At 41.6% G+C, this 19,865-nt stretch overlaps 1 protein-coding gene across 1 annotated transcript in view; it reads right to left on the reverse strand.

Annotated features, from left to right (window-relative positions):
- The window catches only part of neo1a (neogenin 1a), a 148,851-nt gene that overhangs the window by 9,369 nt on the left and 119,617 nt on the right, over positions 1-19,865 (reverse strand). Inside the window, exons 8-17 of the mRNA XM_079339546.1 lie at positions 16,997-17,231; positions 15,954-16,108; positions 13,555-13,703; positions 11,747-11,885; positions 11,273-11,322; positions 8,741-8,885; positions 6,249-6,359; positions 5,866-6,060; positions 4,577-4,672; positions 876-1,108 (exon numbers count right to left, since the gene is read on the reverse strand). Of these exons, the coding sequence (XP_079195672.1) occupies positions 876-1,108; positions 4,577-4,672; positions 5,866-6,060; positions 6,249-6,359; positions 8,741-8,885; positions 11,273-11,322; positions 11,747-11,885; positions 13,555-13,703; positions 15,954-16,108; positions 16,997-17,231 (1,508 nt within the window). The remainder of the gene's footprint in view (positions 1-875; positions 1,109-4,576; positions 4,673-5,865; positions 6,061-6,248; positions 6,360-8,740; positions 8,886-11,272; positions 11,323-11,746; positions 11,886-13,554; positions 13,704-15,953; positions 16,109-16,996; positions 17,232-19,865) is intronic.

Here is a 19,865-nt window from a genome sequence, read left to right on the forward strand (position 1 = left end):
ACCTATGCACACGACTTCACACACAAGCGACACTGGATTTGCATCTGTGTGACAGTGATCCCAGAAAATCTGTGTAATATTACAAAGCTGCATTCACTAAAATTAACTGAACATGAACTCTACAAATGGGCTCGATTAACAGGGATTAATAAAACAATAATGGGTTTGTATCATCATTTTCCTTTTTAAATTTCACTGTGAACAACAGATATTCAACAACTGAATACGTTTGACTGCATGGAAAAAAAGCTGATAAGCTTTGTTCAATATTTGCGTGCTAAGGTCTGTGAGTACGGCGGATGAAGGATTCAAATTTAGGCAAGCTGGCTGCAGGTGTTGCCGTGATACTGTCTCTGATGTTTGATATGAGGCTTAAAACACTTTATCGTACAGAAAGTGAAATACTGCTGAGACACGTCTCCCTCTTTGCAGTGCTTTGAAAGTTGGATGAAAATCGATTATTGCTCTGTCACAAATATCAGGCCTGGGGCTAGCACTGTGCTGTTTTTAGAACTCTAAAATTTTCAGAGCATCAAATACATCTTCATTGTTAATGTTTATATGAAGTGGCTCACAAAGCCTCACTGCCCTGAAACACATGGACAGTTTTCCGTGTTAAACTGTGTTAAAAGTGTTGTCATGAAAAGACCAGAATGATCTGAGCTGCACTGAACTGAATTTCACCAAGTTTGTCGAGCTTTAACGTGCTGATGTAAAGACCAAAGAAAGCAGAGTACGTTTTAAAATGAGACTGGAGCTTCTTGTATAATCCTGCTTACAGTAAGAAAAAATGATGATACCATAAATGTTCCAAGTGTTGCTTCAAGAAAATATGAAGAAAAAAGAAGAAGAAAAAAATCTGCAACTCAATTTACCTTTACTTTAGTGTTGGCAGGGATGTTGGTCTTCCAGCGCACAGTGTAGAAGCGGTTATCTGTGATCTTCTGATTCTTGGGTAGCGAGTTGTCAGCCCAGGTTACCTTGATGGTGTCGTGGCTCAGCACAGAGGCCTGTACACCCACGGGAGGCATCATGGGAGAGGGGTCTGGTACTGGGGTGTATGGAGCATGGAAGAGTTCGTACAGGTCAACATCGGGATCTATGGGGTCTGCGCACGAGGCAGTTAACCCGCATGCATACACACAAATTAAAATGACCGAATTAAAACAAAGAGAAGCGTGGTGGAATACACACAAAAAAAAAACAGGATGCAGGGAGGAACAACAAGGAGGAAAAAATATCAGGTTAATGAGTTAAAAAGGAGGGACAACAACAAGGAATGGAGAAAAAAAGTAAATGCAACAAAGATGGGATTGGGAGAGATGAAGAGAAAAAGAGAGAAGATTCTATTAGAAAAAACAGACACTGACCTCTACAACAAGACATGTCTAAAGACCTGGTTTCTATAGATGCTACTGCACAGTGTGTTGATCGCTCTATAGCTACTGAAGAGACAGGAGCAGGAGATACACTACTCATAAGAAAAGACTACAGCAAATGGAAACAGAGTGCAAAGAGAAACACACAACCTTTTAAACTTTTACATCCAAGTGTTGACCCGATCTTTTCAGAAAGGGGCAACACCATGATTACATCCTGGAGCCTTTCACAACATTTGAATGTAAAGTGGATAAGCAGAGGGACACCGTACGCTCAGGAACATTTCACAACAACTTGGCAGAGTGATACTGACAAGGGGAATTATGTCCTTGAAAACTGAACACAGTACAAAGAGGCTTTGAGTGAAAGAACCTGCAGGCAGAGATGAGAAGAGGACCATGGTTTCTGTGGATGGATAGGTGAGTGCCACACCTGTTCCTTCAAGGAAATTCCAGTCATCGAATGAATTCTAGTTTTTGACAAACACATGTCCCGCACAGTTCTAGTAGTGTTACTGTTTTAATGATGTGTCCTATCTAGTGTCCTCTACCCTCCACTTTAGCGATTTGCTTTTGTTTATTGTTGTTCTAAATTGCACACTCATCATCTCTTTGTGAATATCTATGTTTTCACCATTTTATGAACTCTTACTTTCATTTTTCACAATATTTTTTTAAGTTGGGTAGCATTAACATGATATTATTCAACAATAATACAGAGCTAAGTTGATTTTATTGTATTTTTGTAAGTTGAACAACCTGCAGCGTAACGTAATCTGTTAGTATAAAAGTGATTGTGTGCCTGCATGAGAACACTTCAGTGTGTTTGTGTGCAAGTCACCTGCCCATTACACCTCATAAATCCCAGAGAGAATCTGTGTGTGTGTGTGTGTGTGTGTGTGTGTGTCTTTATGGGAGGAAAATAGGGGCTCAAAGGAGCCGCTGCTGGCCAGCACACTGAGGACTAAACACTTCAAGATGGCCTTGTGGCTTCTAGTTTTTCTGTCCTTAGTTTGGTTGAGATGGGGAGAGGAAAAAAAAAAGAAGCTTTGCCCAGTCACCCGCAATGACACCCCTCCTTGACCACTTGTTGGTCCTCTCCTCTCCGCCTCGCTCCATTTGACACCTCTTTGTGCAGAGCTGCCCTCATTATATTCCCCAGACTGAATCAGAGTGCGTGTGTGAAGGTGTGTGTTTGTGTGTGAAGAAGATCAAGCATTCATGTGGTTTTGGAGAGGCTCTGAGGTTCTTGGAGTGGCATACAAGCTGCTTTTCTCTCCCCAAGCCTGGATGAATACAGCCTTCAGTGTTTACAACAGAATGCACTGAAGAAAAGAGCTGACTCGCCCTTCTTTATATTACGAGAGGGAATGCAATCTTTTACCTCTCACATTCTTAGTTAAGACGTCATTTTATCATTGCATATCTAACTTAGCTCTCCCCCTGACTAAGTTCACCAAGTTTATCCTAACTTTTCTTTTTCTTCCAAAGTATAAGTAATATGTAGGTCAGCTCTTCTTTTTAATCCCGACTTGAACAAACTGGCAGGAACGGAACGAGCCCCAGAGGATTCAGCAGCAGACGATGGTGGGCTTTGGTTCTGCTTTGAGAGGAAGACTTTGGATCTGACGAAGGGTTGCCAAAGCCACCACGGGGGGTCTGCTTGCATGCAGCGTTCTGTGAGTGCGTGAGAGAGGATGTGAGGAAGAGAGAGCTTCATAGAGAGAACTGTATAGTGAGACAGTGTGCAAGTGTGTGCGTTCACTAAGACTGCCACCCCCCCTCGAAGCATGTTGATGTGACTCATGTCATCCAGCATCCCAACCCTCTCTTCCTCACGGTGCACTGGTGCCGCGGCAGAGACAAACCCGAGTGATCAAGGCTGAGCGGGGAGGTGGGAGGCTGGATGGAAGAGGAGAGGAGGTGGGTGAAGCCCACATTCTGCAAATCCCAGAGAGCGCGGGCTGGTTGTCGTCTGACACTGTCACATAAACTCAGTGAACTCAGCTAACATGCAGTCTAGCTGGCGGTGTTTTACATTTTCATTTTCAGACTCTGGCATTGAGACTTTACTTCTTATTGTTAATAGAGTGATGATCTAAGGCTTCAAGATTTGTGTATTGTCTGAATGAAAGACGACAGATTCAACTCCATCACAGACGACAGAGTTCAGTCCAACGTCAACTAAAGGCCAAGACATTAATAGATAAATAATGTTTAGAGCCAGTTTCATTGTTTTCAGTTGAAAAGTGGCTTGTTTTCTCTGATGTCAAGTTTAGCCGGGGAAACTCCAAACCTGTTCTAATGTCAGACAGGTGTACTTCATCAATGAGTTTCCATGAACAGAAACAGAAGAGATTATAGATAATGAACAGCTGGAGAGACAGTGGGCCGTATCACAAGGGTAAACAACAGAAATAAATAAATAACCCACCAGGTACAGACAGCTAACCCAAACAGCTAATGCTAACAGTTAACCTATTAACAGCAAAAATCACTTTTAAGCTAGCACACATTGCCTTTAGCTAAATAATATTACATTTATGAAGGAGCTTTTACTGTGGACTTAACAATATGAAGCAGAAATATACGCTATAGTGTGGTTGAATGTAAACATGAGCATTAGAATAATACAGTGCCTAAAATTATTGTTTTACTTTGACTATTGTTCTGGTGTACAATACACCTGGAGTAAAATGTAGGAGAGCCCAAAGCAGCTACCCCTTTTTGTTATAGTATTCGTCAATTATATTTCAGGACATTCTTCACAGTTGGTAATCTCTTCCATCAGCAAATAGCAATATTTTGACCAAACATTTTAATGAAGAACAACGTGTAATATGAGGGCAAAATTCAAGGCTTTTGCACATTTGATTTAAACGTAGCTCAAAACTACAAGGGGCCATAAAACAGAGGTAATTAGAGCAATGAAACACCCTGATGACCTGATATCTCTTGGGCTATTTGGAGTCCAGACACATTCTGCCTGATAATGATCCCAGGTTAGAGGGAACAAAGATAAACGCCTGTCCTTTTTTTCCGTCTTTGTTCAGTGACAACAATCTCCGACGATACATTCTGTATGTTGTTTCTGTTGTGTACGAGCTAAAAGAAAAACAGTTAACAGGAAACACAACTACTAAATATTTTAAGGTTAATGGAGAACGTGTTGATGTTGAGATGTGTGTAGTTTGTACCTGACTGAGGTCTTGTGATGGCGCTCTCATACACAGGAATCCCCTCGCCCACATTGTTGTAAGCCTTCAGTGTGATCACATAGTGGGAGCTGGCATCTGAGAGAGAGAGAGAGAGAGAGAGAGAGAGAGAGAGAGAGAGAGAGAGAGAGAGAGAGAGAGAGAGAGATAGAAAGAGAGAGAGAGAGAGAGAGAGAGAGAGAGAGAGAAAGACAGAGAGAGAGAGAGAGAGAGAGAGAGAGAGACAGAGAGAGACAGAGAGAGAGCGAGCGAGAGAAAGAGAGAGAGAGAGAAAGAGAGAGAGAGAAAGAGAGCGAGCGAGAGAAAGAGCGAGAGAAAGAGAGAGAGAGAGAAAGAGAGAGAGAGGTTATGACAGAGTGCAGAAAGAGATTAATGCAGTCATCTAATCAAGGCAAAACTCTCGAGACTCTTGACTCATAATTGCGATATTAGTCAGTCTGAGTATTTGAATACTGTCATTACTCTGACTGTGATTATAATGAAGGTGTCAGTTATATGCATGAAGATATTTGACAACTATTCCTCCTAAAAATGTCTCAATTTCCTCATTATAATTTTGTTTTCAAGTCTAAAAAAAATCACTATTCCGTCCCTTTTTTTTTCTTGGGCTTTGTTAAGAGAATTCTTTGATCTCCAAAAAGTGGAATGAATTAAAGGTGGAAAATAATGGGCATTAGTTTTTTTTAATGGTTGGTTTCAATGGACAGATCCAATGCAGAGAAGATGCACTCATGTAGAACTTGTGAGGCAGACTTTTGTTTCATTTGCTCTAATGACAGCAAGCGTTAACATCACCACAGCAAGTTTGTTTTATTTATGCCTTTTTTGACCTTTAATTAAAGTGTCCCCATTAGGGTAATCTGTGCAATTAGTGGCTGAGGCGTGTGGGGGAGAGGAACTCATTAATTCTGTAAATACTCACTATGAGGTACAGATGAATTGCTTCCCGTTGTGTTTGTGTGGGTTTGGTAATTTTTTATTAAAATGAGGGGATTTTATGCCTCAAATGAACAGAAAAAAATATGAAATAATATTTAGGCGAGGGATGAGTTTAATGTTGTAAATGCTGATAGTTTAATAAATGGTGCATCAGCCACAGGGTCTCTTTAATATCTCATCAGTTGTGGCATTTAATGTATCCGGTTAGATTATCAATTCAATTATGTGGGCGGGAAATATTTGAGTTATTAAACCAATAACCATATAAAACAGAAGCACTGCAAACACAGAGTAACACAGTGACACACAGTAAGCAACAGGTTTGTTCTTACCAAGGTTATCGATGGTGAAGTAGCGCTGCTTGTAGTCCACCTTGATGGTCTGAGCGTGAGGACTGCCAATGCCATAGCCGATGGAGTAACCTCGAACCACAATGTCCTGGTTCTCCGGCGGTGTCCAGCTCACCACGATGCTGTTGACCAGCGGCCGGACGTGCAGAGAGCTGGGCTGGTCGGGTACGCGTGATTCTGGTGCAGACGAAACAAAGCGAAAACTTGAGAGCTGTTCTTAAGATACTTTTAAATACCTAGTAATACTCTATGGCTATTAGTTGCGAATCCTTGGTTTTTTAAATTGGGTTAATCTTTCACTGCTTCCACAGAATTAAGTTGTCTCTGATTGTATCTGTATGGATTGAGTGATTGGGTGTTTTTACCATCAAGGTCGCTCTCAAACGTCTCAGCTGTGGTCCAATCGGTGGCGGGTCCTGTACCATTCACATTCATGGCTGACACCCGAAAGGAGTACTCTGTCCCACGCTCCAGACCTACACAGCAGACACAAACAGCTCCGATGTAAAGCTCCAGAGACTGAGCTGTGGCTGATCTGAATCTTAAATAGCAGTGAAATCATTCAGTAGAGCCTCTCACATTCAAAGACCAGATTTATGTTTACAGTTAATAATGCTCTTGGCTGATTTGCGTTTGAGTTGCAGCCTCAATAAATATTTTGAAAGCACAAATATCTTAAACAGCTGCCTGATACTTTCCTGCACAATTAAGGAAGAAAATCCATGATTCTACCTCGAGGGAAGGATCAAGTGAAGGTTTCAAGTGTGCAGTTATTTTTCTTGTAGATCCAATAGCATGAGTGTAATTGAGATTTTTACTTCACCACAGATTACAAGTTCAGGAAAGTATTTGTTTTAAGGAAAAAAAGTATATAGCAGCTAGCAGCACATGTGATGAGAGGTTAAAAGAACAGAAAACTTTTGAGAGTCTTTCTGTGTTCATATTTTAAAGCTATGTCTCCTTGAGAACCAGCCGTTTCACTGCTGGGTACTGACTTTGGTATTCATAAAAGAGGGGAACGCCTGCTGACAAATGTTGTGTTGCTGTATTTCATTTTCATCATCGTCATATTGTCCCATTTGCGTTCTCCATGCGCTAATCCTGTAGTCTTTTTTTCTGTGTACCCACTATTCTGGGCCACCCTTGGGGGTAGCTTCTGATCACTCCCTAACTACGTGTGCCTCCGAGGCTACAACATCTCCTTCTAAACGCTTTTGAACCAACAAACACGCCTCTGTTTCACCCCCCAGATCCTTCTCAAATATCAACTTTTAAGTGTATATTCTCTTTGATGTAGCACACAGCGTGAGGCCGGGCCACTTGAAAGTTGCTGAAACAACATCTAATATTCATAACTATCGCTGTGTGTCTTTGGTGATATTGTGCATATTTTGGTGGAATCAGCGGGTAATGCAAGGGTACAGTAAGACATGCAACTCCATCTCAAAGTGTTCAGATGAAGTTCATATGTTGGCTTAATTAACAGAAAGACTGAGACCAAACAAGAACTTAAGAAGTGCCTCCAGTCAGAAGATCAAGACGTTAAATACTGCAGCATGGCAGACATAGCTGAGAGTATGCTCGATACATCCAGTAAAGATAAAGACTCTGATTCAAGTTTGAGTTGAAGATTTACGAAAGCATCAAAAGGAAAAATTAGGATTTGGTTTTCCTTAAGAAAAAATATCTATCTTGAAATGATGTTCAACCATCACACCGCAATCTGTCTCAGGAAAGTCGGAGACAGTCCGTTGAATCGAATAAAAAGCTGCAGCAGACAAGCTTTGTTTGGAGTCAAGGGAACAAATGCCTTACAGTGCTTTAACTATGTTGACGGCTGTCTTCGCACTTTGCATAAAAACGATTGAAGTGGAGAGCTCGAAAAACATTTTGGAGGGAGAGCCGGCCTGTGCACGCAACTATATTTAAAGAGCGGTGTTATAACATCAGTGCAGTGGTATTGTTGTATGCTGATTAATGCCTTTCTTACATGTTTATCAGATAAAACTTGAAAATAAAAGGCTTTAAATGGGCTGGCACTGCACACTTTTCTGACTTATCGCACCAACCTGCTCAAGCCTGAGAATCCAGGTCAACGTATCAGACGCTGTTTGATGTTCTGAGATCCAGGCCCAGAGTCACAAGTGACAGATCCTTCGGGATGGCTGCTCCTAAACTGTGGAGTAGTCTACGTGTTACGTGAACTGCCCTGACCCTTCAAAGATTTAAAAGGACCGCTTTAGACCCACCTCTCTGTGCTGACTTTTAATGACAGTTAATGTTTTTTTTTTATTTTTAATTGTTAATTTAACTCACTAAAGTTTGTTCTTTTATATTGTTTTAAGTAACTTTATCACTTTAGTTAACGATGATGGATTTAAATGTGCTTTAATAATTGATTTGATAAACTTTGACTTGAAGTTATTTTCACCTCGTCTTTCTTTGCATTTCTCAGGCGTCTAACTTTACATCTCTCCATTCAGCATGTAAACAGCAACGTTCTCTGCAGCTTCCAGATGGATCTATTGCCAATGCTCTCTGTTCTACTCAGCAGCTTTTAAGATTTACCACCTTCAGACCTACAGTGTTTAGTGTTGTTCACTGTCTACAAAAATAGAAACAGCTACACCACATCACACACTGCAGGAGAGCCTCACTGAGAGGCTGCAATGAAAGAAAACAGAGCTGGTTGATGGGAATTGAATCTCCTAATGCTGACGCACAATCGGTCTGTGACAAAAGAAGTCATGCACCTTCCATCTTCACACATGACATATGAGTTTAAGTATACAGCACGTTGTTCTATTCTGAAGTGGATGGTCATATTGATTTTTGCTAACGAGTTAGCGCCCATTACCCTCAATGAGCTTGAAGAGCTGGATGCCTCCTGTGATCTCGGTTACGTCGCTCCTCCGGGATACTTTCCTGTATCGGACCTTGTAGCCTGTAATCTCCCCGTTCTGGCCGCTGATGGGCGGCGGCTGCCACCGAAGCATAATGCTCTGAGGGAGGGGAAAAAGACATGAAAAGCTGTGTTTAGTATATGTGAGTAAAGGTGACCTCATGGTTTAGCAGTTAGCTTCACACCTTCTCATACAGTACAACTGGGCACGGGCGTTTGTGTTCACGTGACTCTGCAGGATTTAATGTTCGGTTTGCCAGATTCTCTCTCTCACCTGCACTCCTTCTCCTGACAGGAGAGCCCATGTAAAAACGAGCATCCCTCTGAGTACAGGTGACGCAGTAGGAAAAAATATACGCATTAATAATGGAGAGAGGTGTCGTGAAGAGAGGGGTCTGTGGATGTGTGTGGTCAGGTTAACTCAGCAGGGACACTCAGAGAAAGATGAATGCAGCATTTTGAATGAAGGGATTCTTGCATCTTTTTGTGTGTGTGTGTGTGTTTAAAGCGATAGGTGGGGGGTATCCCAGCGTGGTAGAAGTGTTAATTAACGCTTCCCTACTGTCACACTGATGCACAAATGCCGGAATGCACGTAAAGGGCAACATGTGCGCTCCTCCCCAACAGAGTCGAGGGACGTCTACAAATTAAATTTCTGTTAGGAGCCTTCAATTATTCAGGGTTTTTTTTTATTCTTGCTATCCACGTTGCTTTTCTCCGTTTTTCTCTGTAATCATTAAAACCTGTTTAACTGACATGGAAATTCTCAGGGGAAGGTGAGATGGCAGATGTCGGAGGGGAAAAAAAGGCTGCAAAATAAGATCATGTTGCCTTGCAGGTAAAAAATAAAAGATGCCAGGTTCTGCTTGAAGAGGCCCAACGAAGAGACTGAATAAAATGCATGTTAATGAGCGTCTTACTCCCAGTTCAATTTAACTGTGCGCAACAAAACATCTAATTGGATAAATGCTTTGTATCTATATACAATTTCTACAGGAATAATTGACTAAATGGCTGCCTCTACCGCATTCAGGATTAAAAACACAATGACAACAAAGGAAGAAAATAGGGTTCAATAGGTTTCGGAATAAAGGATGCCACATGTTTATTTCCCTATTCTAAACAGGAAGTACACTCTCTATTCAAAGAACTATTCTGCGACAATCCCTTTTTCCCACAGAGTGTCTCCTCTTCATATTTCTCCCAACATTAGCATGAGTGTTTTCTCTCAGCAAATCTCAGCCGAGTGTCCCGCAGCATGGGTGGCCAGTTCTCACTCAAGCTGGGAGTGTGTGATAGGATTGTCTACCAGTGTTATTTTTTTCCCCCCAGTTTGCTTTGACAGTTCTCTTTCACTTGAGCCTCGCATCGAGCAGCAATGGGCTGAAAGCTTCGGCTGCTGCTTTTGTATTCAAAGCATGCACCCTGAGGTTTTCGGTATCTTCCTCTTCCTCTTTTGCTGCTCTCCGTTTGCACTTGCTGCCTCACATGTCACGAGTGAGAATCCCCCTTTTATCAAATTTAATCCAACACTTGGGTGGATGTGTACAATAAACAGGCCTACAGCTCTGTGTTTGAAGATCAAATGGCTAAAGAGACAGGCAGCCGAGGACGGTCTCCCGCTGTAATCAGGAGCCTGTAGTGCAGCGGGCAGATGCTTCAGCAGCCTTATCTAATCACGAGTGTCACACAACAACTACAGTTTGTTTAAGTGTCAAAAAAGAAAATCTGCTCTAACATCCAATTGAAAGGCAAACTGAGGCTTCAGCAGTTGTTTCCTGGCCTGTGAGAAACATGATCCCGGAATCAGTGATCAAAAAACGAAAAATGTAATCGAGAGAAAAAAGACTTTTTTTAAGTATTCAATTTATCCTGTTACATGTCAACCAACAGGGGGACACTTCAGTTGTCTGAATATTAATAACTTACAGGTAAAAACTGGGTGTCCATGTTTATTGAGCTTATTTGATACAAATAAAATGTACTCTATTTCGTTTAGTAAGTGATGGATTCTTTGTTTGTAAAACCTGCCATGAGGATTTATCTAGATTACATGGGTGGCATGTGTTCGTCTAAGGCTAACACTTTTTTGGATTTTCGTTTAGATTTTAGCTGCAGGCTCCCCCCGCATGCTACTGTACAGAGAGGATAAAACCTTTTGACAGGCGAGTCTCCTGCCGATGAGAGGATCGATATGGGTTCACACACCCTCTTAACCAGCTGGGGCTTCAGGCCTCTGACGCAGATAATCACAGAGAGAAACAACAGCGTTCTGCACTGCAGGCCATGTATCTGTTCTTCTGCTGGTGTGTGCACTTGAGTGAGTGATTGTGGATGTAGTGAGGTGGAGACACTGCACTGCACACAAAAACAGTCACACGACTGGCTTCTTTTCTTAGTATCTGAGGAAGTGTCCAGGTTAAATGTGAAAGCCTGTAACTCCTAAATGAGGCAACAGAAGAATCTAAATCTGAGTCGCAGTCTTACCTTTGAGTTCTGGACCTCCAGGGTGAGGTTTTGAGGAGAGGAACTTGGAACTGTGACACAAAAGGAAAACAGACCAATGATTTGCTTTAGCATAAACAAAAAAGGACAAAGACATGTCTTCTTTTAAACAGTTTAAACAATGAACTGATGGACTCTGATTATTTTTACATCAACGTTTTTATGGGGAAAATGAAAATGTTATATACTTCCACCACTAGTGTCTAAGACGTTGACATTCTTTTGCTGTAAAATTAGCCTTCATAGTACAGTGGCATTACATTCAGATGTTACTGACATTTCATTTGTGTTTATAAAAGTCACACTAATCATTTACTAGATATGTATTATATGTTTAATCTACCTCAAAGTAAGAGTGAAACCTTTTTAAGTAATCTTTCTTGATTAAAAATAACGGAAAAAATCTCATGAACTAAAAGCAGTGTGCTTAGAATTTGGCCTCGACAACCCACTGACCATCAGAGAGGGTTCGGACTACGACGTCGTCAGTGGAGACACCTGGACCGTGCTTGTTGTTGGCCACCACACGGAAACTATACTCCGTGTTCTTCTTCAGCCCGCTCATGGTGTACGACTGATTGTCTATGTCAACGTCCTGAAACAAGGGGAAAAACAGTAGAATTATGTCTTCTACAGTGCATCATTTTCTGACATAAGTAAATACACGTTTTTCTTTCCTCTCTCCTGAACATATGTAATATGTAATATGTGCTTCTTAGGAACGAAACAGGCAAAAAAAACCAACAACAACATAAACACAGAACCATCGATGTAAAGCCTGGGTTAAAAAACTGAAAAGGTTTCATTCTTGAAAATACTACCTGCAAAAGAAGAAAGAAACTAAGTGTTTCAGTGCTGTCAGTGTGTTGATGCGTGCAGCATTACAGTTGTTTTATCATTCATCAACAAGTGTTCAGATTTAACACGCTCAGAATATTCTGTTTCAATACATTTACAAGACGAGCAATCTTGCAAATATGTCGAAGCTACAAAATGTGACGACTGATTCATTATTTCGCTGCTCCAACATTTCTGTTTGTTATTCCGTTTAAAAATGTCTTCTTCCACTGAGACACAAATTATGCGCTCTGTGATTACCACTTTTTGCTTTACAAATTGGGCACATCGCTCGCACATGCCCAATTACACCAAGCCAATTTGCATTCCGCTCCTTGGCTTTCACATTTGGAGTGAAAAGCCGAGACTTTTCTGAAATCTAATCTCGCCTGCAGAGAGGTCGGATCGCAGCCTCTGATCTCAGGTCAGAGGTTCACGTGACCACATCAGTCTTGAAGATGCGTCGCGGGTTGTCCCTGACTTGCTCCCGTCTTTTAATATTTCACGTCTTTTTCAGTATTGCATCTTTCGAACTTCATCTGTCTTCTTTCTCATTTCTTCACCTCTCATTTCTTTCTTTCTTTCTTTCCATCCCTCTCTTCATATCTCGCCTTTCTCACCTCATCTTCTCCCGGGAGCTGAGGCATCATTTCTCAGTGTGCCGGCTGACGTTTCATCCATTATCATATTAAAGGCTTTTTAATGCTTCACTGGCTTGCCCACTTCTATGGCTACAGCCTGGGCTGACTCAATATCTGACCAGATGCCCCTCCTGCGACTGAGAGTTAGACCTGCAGAGAAGAACTGGGGGAAACGTAGCTGCTTTTTTTTTTTTTTTTTTTTTTCACTTTAAGAGTGTGTTTCTGTGTGAGATGGATAATCAAGAGTGTGGGCGAGAAGCAGTACAAAGAGCCTTCGGGTAAATGATTAGGAACTACTCACCTAATCATATTTAGACAAGTCCACACACTTGTATTCTTTTTCATTATCTCATGAACCCTGCACACCCTGTGTGTCAAACATCAGCTACACACACTGTTTCTCCTCTTTCAAGGCAGCATAAGATGTTTGGACGGATGCACACAAAGAAAACTATTAAATAATAAATATTTTTAATAGTCAGCGTCATCTTTTAAAAAAATGGTATAGGAAGCATATCCTGATTTCCCTTAAGCTATTTGTTGACTGAACTTCTGGATAACATTTAGTTTTCATCAGGCTTCATCCTTTGTTTAAAAGCTTTTTGTTTCATTTTGGTATCTTCAGTTCACTCAAGATGCAGATTTTAAAAAACAAAACTTCATAAAATTAAATTTAATCATAAATTAAATCATGGAATAATATTTTCCAGGAGTGTGTTTCTTCACAGTCGGGATTTTCATTTGAAAAAGGAGAACTAAGCAGACTGAATAGAGGCGTCATCCTACCTGTTCATTGCCAACGCTCTTGTCTGTGTAGTACAGCTTGTAGGTGACGATCTCGCCATTTCCACTGAGAGGTTTCTCCCAGCTCAGAGAGACGGAGGTTGGCGAGTTGGACACCGCCTGCAGGTTCGGTGCGGGACCCGGCACTTGGACTGGGGGGGGGAAAGGGTGAAGCAGGGGAACAGAAATGAAAAAAACCTCGCTGCTTAAAATGTCATATCTTGAATGTACTCCTCCTCTGATGCTTTTTCCTACATCTCAAAAGACATGAACTCAATTTAGCGAAGTCCAGTCATTGCTGCCAAAAACACACATTCTTGGCTCCTTCACAGCCACATTTCCCCGCGAGCTCAGACCAGAAGACGGCTCAGTCTCTGCAGCTTTGTGGAGACAAATCCGTCCCCTTTACACTGGGCTCAACGCCATGTTGATTTTCTTTTTATTCCCATGACAAACAGAGTAAAGGCAGGTCCAAACAAAACAACATGTGCATCTTGTATTCCACCAACATTTGTCTTACACTTTTATTCAACGTAGTCGCGCAAGATGTTCTCGCTATCAGACGACTTGATAAAATCCAGGATCGATTGTTCAGCCATATGTGAATGACAAACGGATAACTCGGCTGATTTTAGGGTTAACATTGACACAGTACCAGCCTTGGAACCAACAATATGTTTGTAGAATAAATAAAACGGTGGTAAATGTAGTATCCATTCATCAGCTGGACAATGTTCAGCCATGCGGTTTTATCTGCACTTCAGGGTGAGTATCAGCGTTTATCGTTCTCTGTGTGCAGCTGCGTGCTGGACGTAAACCTCGACAAGTCCGTGTGTTTCAGCTTGATGTTATGATTGTCATGCAGCTGTATATCATGGAGGACGATAACAGAGAGGGCATGTAGTTAAAATGTAAAAGATGAGAATATGAGTATAAACGTAATGTACAAATAAAAGACTATAATTACTTTTTATCCCCTGAGAATAGAAGGACTAACGATATATACGGCTTAAAATTCTACTGCTGCACATTCAAATAAAAGCTTTTTACGTCAGCATTTTAACATATCACTAAATATTTCATTTTATGTCCAGTGTGCTGGAGGAACATTTTAAAATAACAACATATGTATCGCTGCCCTCATCGTTTCTGACAGCGCAGTACAAAGAATGCTCCATGTCCTGAAGTATATGGATAGCAACATTTCTTGTTGTCTTTGTTCTGTGGCACACTGGATTCATTTTAATATGATAAAAACAACGAGGTTAAAGTAGTAGCTGTCAGATAGAGATACGTCTGTGGTATGTGTTTTTAGATTTAGCTGCCAGTGTTCCTGACAGAAGAGAGAAGCTCCCATTCGTCAGCGAGTACTGGAAGGTGACTTGTGTGTGTGTGTGTGTGTGTGTGTGTGTGTGTGTGTGTGTGTGTGTGTGTGTGTGTAGGTTTATTAAGCTGGTCTCTGAGGAGAGGTGACTGGGGGCAGTGTTGTGTGCACACTCAGACATAGGTCAACAGTTTAAGCTCCAATTCATAGCATGTTCTTACACTCAAAGTGCACACACGCACACACGACAGAGATATACTGCTGTACTGCACAGGTACAGCCTGCTCCCCCCCCCCCCCCCCCCCCACGGGTGGCCAGGCACCTGCTGGCAGCCGTTAGGGTGTAGTGTGCATTGTGTGTGGTTCCGTCGCCCTTCAAACAAGGACACAGGTAGAGAAACAGCAGTTGACCTACAAACTGACAGTGACTGAGCTGTAGCCAAGTCTGGAGGTGAGGGACGTCCACCCTGAGACTGTGCTGGGAAAGCCCCCTTCACAGCACTTTTAAATGTAGGTGAACGCGAGAGATTTAGAGCAGCAGCTTAATCCGAGACAAAGAGAAAAGAGAAAAGAAGAAGACACTTTGTTCCCTCAGTCATACTGTAAGTGTTCTCCAGTCGAAACATCCTAATGAGTGACTCTGGAAAGCATCTCTGTAAAGATTAAATAAAGGAAATGTCTCAAATAACTTTTGGATTTTCCTCACTCAGGTAGGCAAAGTTTTGGGAAACACACAGAGAGCTTAGAGCAAATGTTGGGGTGTGAACAAGAGCTGACTTATGAGAAGACAACACTGCACTTCTCTGGTTGGCTGGCTGTTGGGTGGTCTGCCTCAACGCACAGCAACAAACACCCCCTTCTGAAGTGAGTGTTTGCTGTATGTTGGTGAATATTTGTTTGCGGGAATGTTTATTTACACATTTGTGAGTTCATCCTGTTTGCCTCAGTGTTGCCAGCGTGTGCATGTTTCCAACTGACTGGCTGGACTTTGCCTTCATGTTTAGTGGGTCCTGTTTGCTGTGCACATACAAATGAATCTGTGTGTGTGTGTGTGTGTGTGTGTGTGTGTGTGTCTTTACCTTCAGCCTGGGTGGCCACTTTGAGCGCTGCAGAGCTCTCTCCCTGGCCGTTGGTGTTATGGGCCACGACCCTGAAGCGATACTTGGAGTCAGGCATGAGGTTCTGGATGGTGACCTGCATCTCCCCTGGGCGGCTGGTGTTCACTACTCGCTCCCTGATGTGGACGCGCACACACACACACACACACACACACGCACACACACACACACACACATAAAGATTTTAGTCATTATTTTTTCATCTGAAGTTTGGCACAACTTAGAAAGTGTGTGGACATAATGAAAAGACCATCTTGTCAAGCAGTTAAATAAAACTTGTCCATTATACAGAACTTGTAACATGTTAATGATGAAATAGGCGCGCACAGCCTGTTTGATGCTTTAGCTCAATGCTCTAGTCATAGATAATACCGACTGTTCCCAGTTTCTATTTAGGATACCAGACTGAGAAAGCATATTACAACCTCGACTATTAGTTACATATAAAGGTACATTGGTTTGAGTAAATAGGATGTGTCCCCTCCATGCAGTTGCACATATAGTGTTTGTACATGTTGCATCTCAAGCTCTAGCAGAGAGTTAAACACTTCTGCATCAGGTCTCTTCTGAACATCTCTTAAAATTGTAAAACTATTTTACAGAAAAACCATGAAAGAGCTGCCAAAAAAAGGAATTTGCGGGAAATCCTCTCAGCTTCTTAAATTTCCCTCTCGGTCATATACAGTAAATCCTTTACTCGAAGCTGGGGAAGAGTTATCGCAGGAGGGTACTTAAAAAAGGAAAAAAGGGAATAACAATGTTTGAACAGATATTTGAGGTTCGTACTTCAGAGTTAAACGTTAATCCTTGGAGGAAGGAAGTTTGTTTTTAATTAACAAACACTTACTGCTTTGATAAGTGCTTTAACTGCTTTAATTAGAGGTGTTTTCACAGTGGTCTGAGACTTCTGCACGGGAATTATGTATATTAGTACCCTGCTGACTGCAGCATTAATGTGCGTATAGTGCCCTCCTGGCAGTAGTACAACGTAGAGTGAGAACTACCTGCTGGTGCCCTCCTGGCTGTAGAAAACAGAGTAAGTTAGCTCGTCTCCGTGGGGTTCGGCCGGCGGGCGCCAGGTCAGTTTGATGAAGCGGGTAGAAACCAGCGAAGCCACGACATCTCTGGGGGCAGAGGGGGTGGGCCCTGCTGGAACGGTTACACCTCCGGAGCCTGGCGTTACATGGTCAGTAGTGTTAGGAGTCAGTGAGGGGGGGAGGGAAGAGGGCAGGGCTACATCTTTGGGTCGGGAGAGAGTAGGAGGGAGGAGGGAGGAGGGATGGGTGTAAGGAGACAGGAGACAGCAGCAGTGTGGGAGGAGGGGGAGAAATTTCACACAGAGGTGTCCAAAAGGAACAGGTAGAGGAGAGAAGAGGAGTTGAAATGGAAATGACAGTGAAACGAAAGAGGGAGGAAACAAAAAAAAGAAGAAAAAACAAAATAACAACAACGTAACAAAAAAGACTGTTGGCGTGACAAGGAACCACAGAAATAAAACACTTCTACTACATTCACAGAGCTGACAAATAAAAGCACAATACAAGGGGACTACACATGCAGATCTACACACAGCTCTCTAATGTCAGGGTAGAGGAAGCAGAACATAGCATCGCACAATTCATTTTCATAGACAGGCGTTCTGCCAGGATGAGATTCAAAATGATTGGGTGGATTATTTTGTGACATTTGTCCAGTTTTCATCAGGGAAAAAAAGAGGTACAGTTTGGTTATTCAGGAATGGAGCCTCCTTCTAACCTTCAAATGCACAAAATAGAAACTTTCAATGTGTTCAGGAAATTAAACCGTTTTATCTCAGACACAGTCACCCAACCCTCTTTAAAAGTTGATTCTGGAGTTTCTCAAATAACACACCAGATGATGTTTTTTTAAACACTTTTGCCGTCACATTCCACAGCCTAGCCACAGAAATGTTTTTGATTTCATTCGGTGGTTGTTTTATTTTCTCGTTTTTTAGGAACAATCTGCGGTCAGACTCAGTGAGATCTGCTTTCCATCGCTTGGCAAGTGGGCGAAACGAAACCATACGGAAAGAATGTCCGTCTGTGTGACATTTCCATTTGTGTGCAGGTCAGAGAAACGGAGCGGCGGGCGAATCTGAGAAAGGGGCACCGTGAGAGCGGTGTGCAAGCGGTGTATTATTACTGGAGAAATTGTTTTGAAATGCAAAGCGGCTGCAGGCATGTTTGTCTTCCACAGGACTTACTTGGCTTTCTATATTTGTTTACATTTTGAGTTCTCCGACTTCTGTGATTGAAGTGATATGACAGCTTTGTGTTTATTTCTTCCAATGACACACACGCATGCATTTTCTGTGCATAAACACCGTTTCTCTCACACACACACTGAGGTCAATTTGTTTACCAAAACTGAGTGTGAATAAACCTCTGAAGGCAACTCAAATTACTTTGTGTGTTTATGCATGTTTCTGCTGAATCTGTGTGTACGCACAACTTTGTGTTTCATGTTGAATCTGTGCTGTACCAAAAGCAAATCAATTTATCATATATTACATTTAGCTGCAAAAGAGCAATTTCTGTCTGTCATGAAACATATTTTCAGGCAACACTTTTCCACTGTGTTGCCCTATGAAGCTCACCATTTCCTATTTTAGCACGTTCATGGGGAAGAAAGTTTGGAGACTTGTGTTTAAGAAGTGTTACTGTAGGACTCTCATACAAACTCAGAGCTGTAAGTCAGCACTTCAACCTCAAAGCACTGTTCCATTTCTAATCCAGTTTGCTGGATTAGCGCCCGAAAACAACGGAAAACACATTATCATGCTAATACTTTCTGACTGCAGTGTAAATGACCAGATGCTGAACAATTATCCTCATTTGTAAAGCTGCACAAAAACAGCAGAAAAAGAAGATCACTCTGGCGTCTCACATCACACCGGTAAAATGCCTCTCACAGTGAAACCATAAACACGCTCACACTATAAACACAAGCTTGTTTGTTGATGAAGAAGAATTTCAGCTTTTCTAAAATGAGAACACTCAGTGAAGTACTGACATGGAACAGGGTGTATTTTCATGTGGTTAGAAGGCAAAGAAATTAGTATTCGCCTGAACAACGAACAGAAAGATCCACTTACCACTAATAAATACATGAGAACCACAATGGCACAAAAAGGAAAAACCCCTGAAGTAGTCAAAAAGAAACATTGTACTTAAAAGTCTGATGATTGTAGTTTAGAGACGCAGACTCATCTCCTCAACTTAATACCACTTAGGCATTTCTAACCAAAGTCAAATGAGTTCACAAGAAGGTCATTACTCGATCTATGTATGACTCTATGTATGACTGTATGTATGTTTGTTTGTATGACTGCATGTATGTTTGAATGTATGCATGTATGTAAGGCTGTGTATGACTATATGTATGTATGTATGTATGTATGAATGAATGTATGAATGAATGAATGTATGAATGCAGCAGAAGGATGAGATCTGAATCAAACACACTGCCTCTGTATATGAGACATAACTGTGTGCATATACTGAATGTTTATATGCATGTATGTTTAAAGATTTGGGGGATTTTTTTTTTTTTTAAAGTAATGAAGAGAAACCTGAAATGCCAAAATGAATACGAGCAACTGGTCAAAGTGAAACTCAGCACTGATTTGATCCATTCAAGATGAGAAACTATGAAAGAGAGACTGTGTGTGTGTGTGCTTTGTTTACGTTGTTAACGAATGGACTAAAACATGAAAAATCATCTTTAGTCATTTTTAAATCTCTGTTGTGCAGATGGGTTGTGAGACAACATGTATGAATGCTGATATGAAAGAATGATCATAAGAAAATGACAAAATAGGAACAAAGCAAGTATCGATTGCTTCAAATATTT

Source organism: Symphodus melops (genome assembly GCF_947650265.1).
Source record: "Symphodus melops genome assembly, chromosome: 3".
Lineage (NCBI taxonomy): Eukaryota > Metazoa > Chordata > Actinopteri > Labriformes > Labridae > Symphodus > Symphodus melops.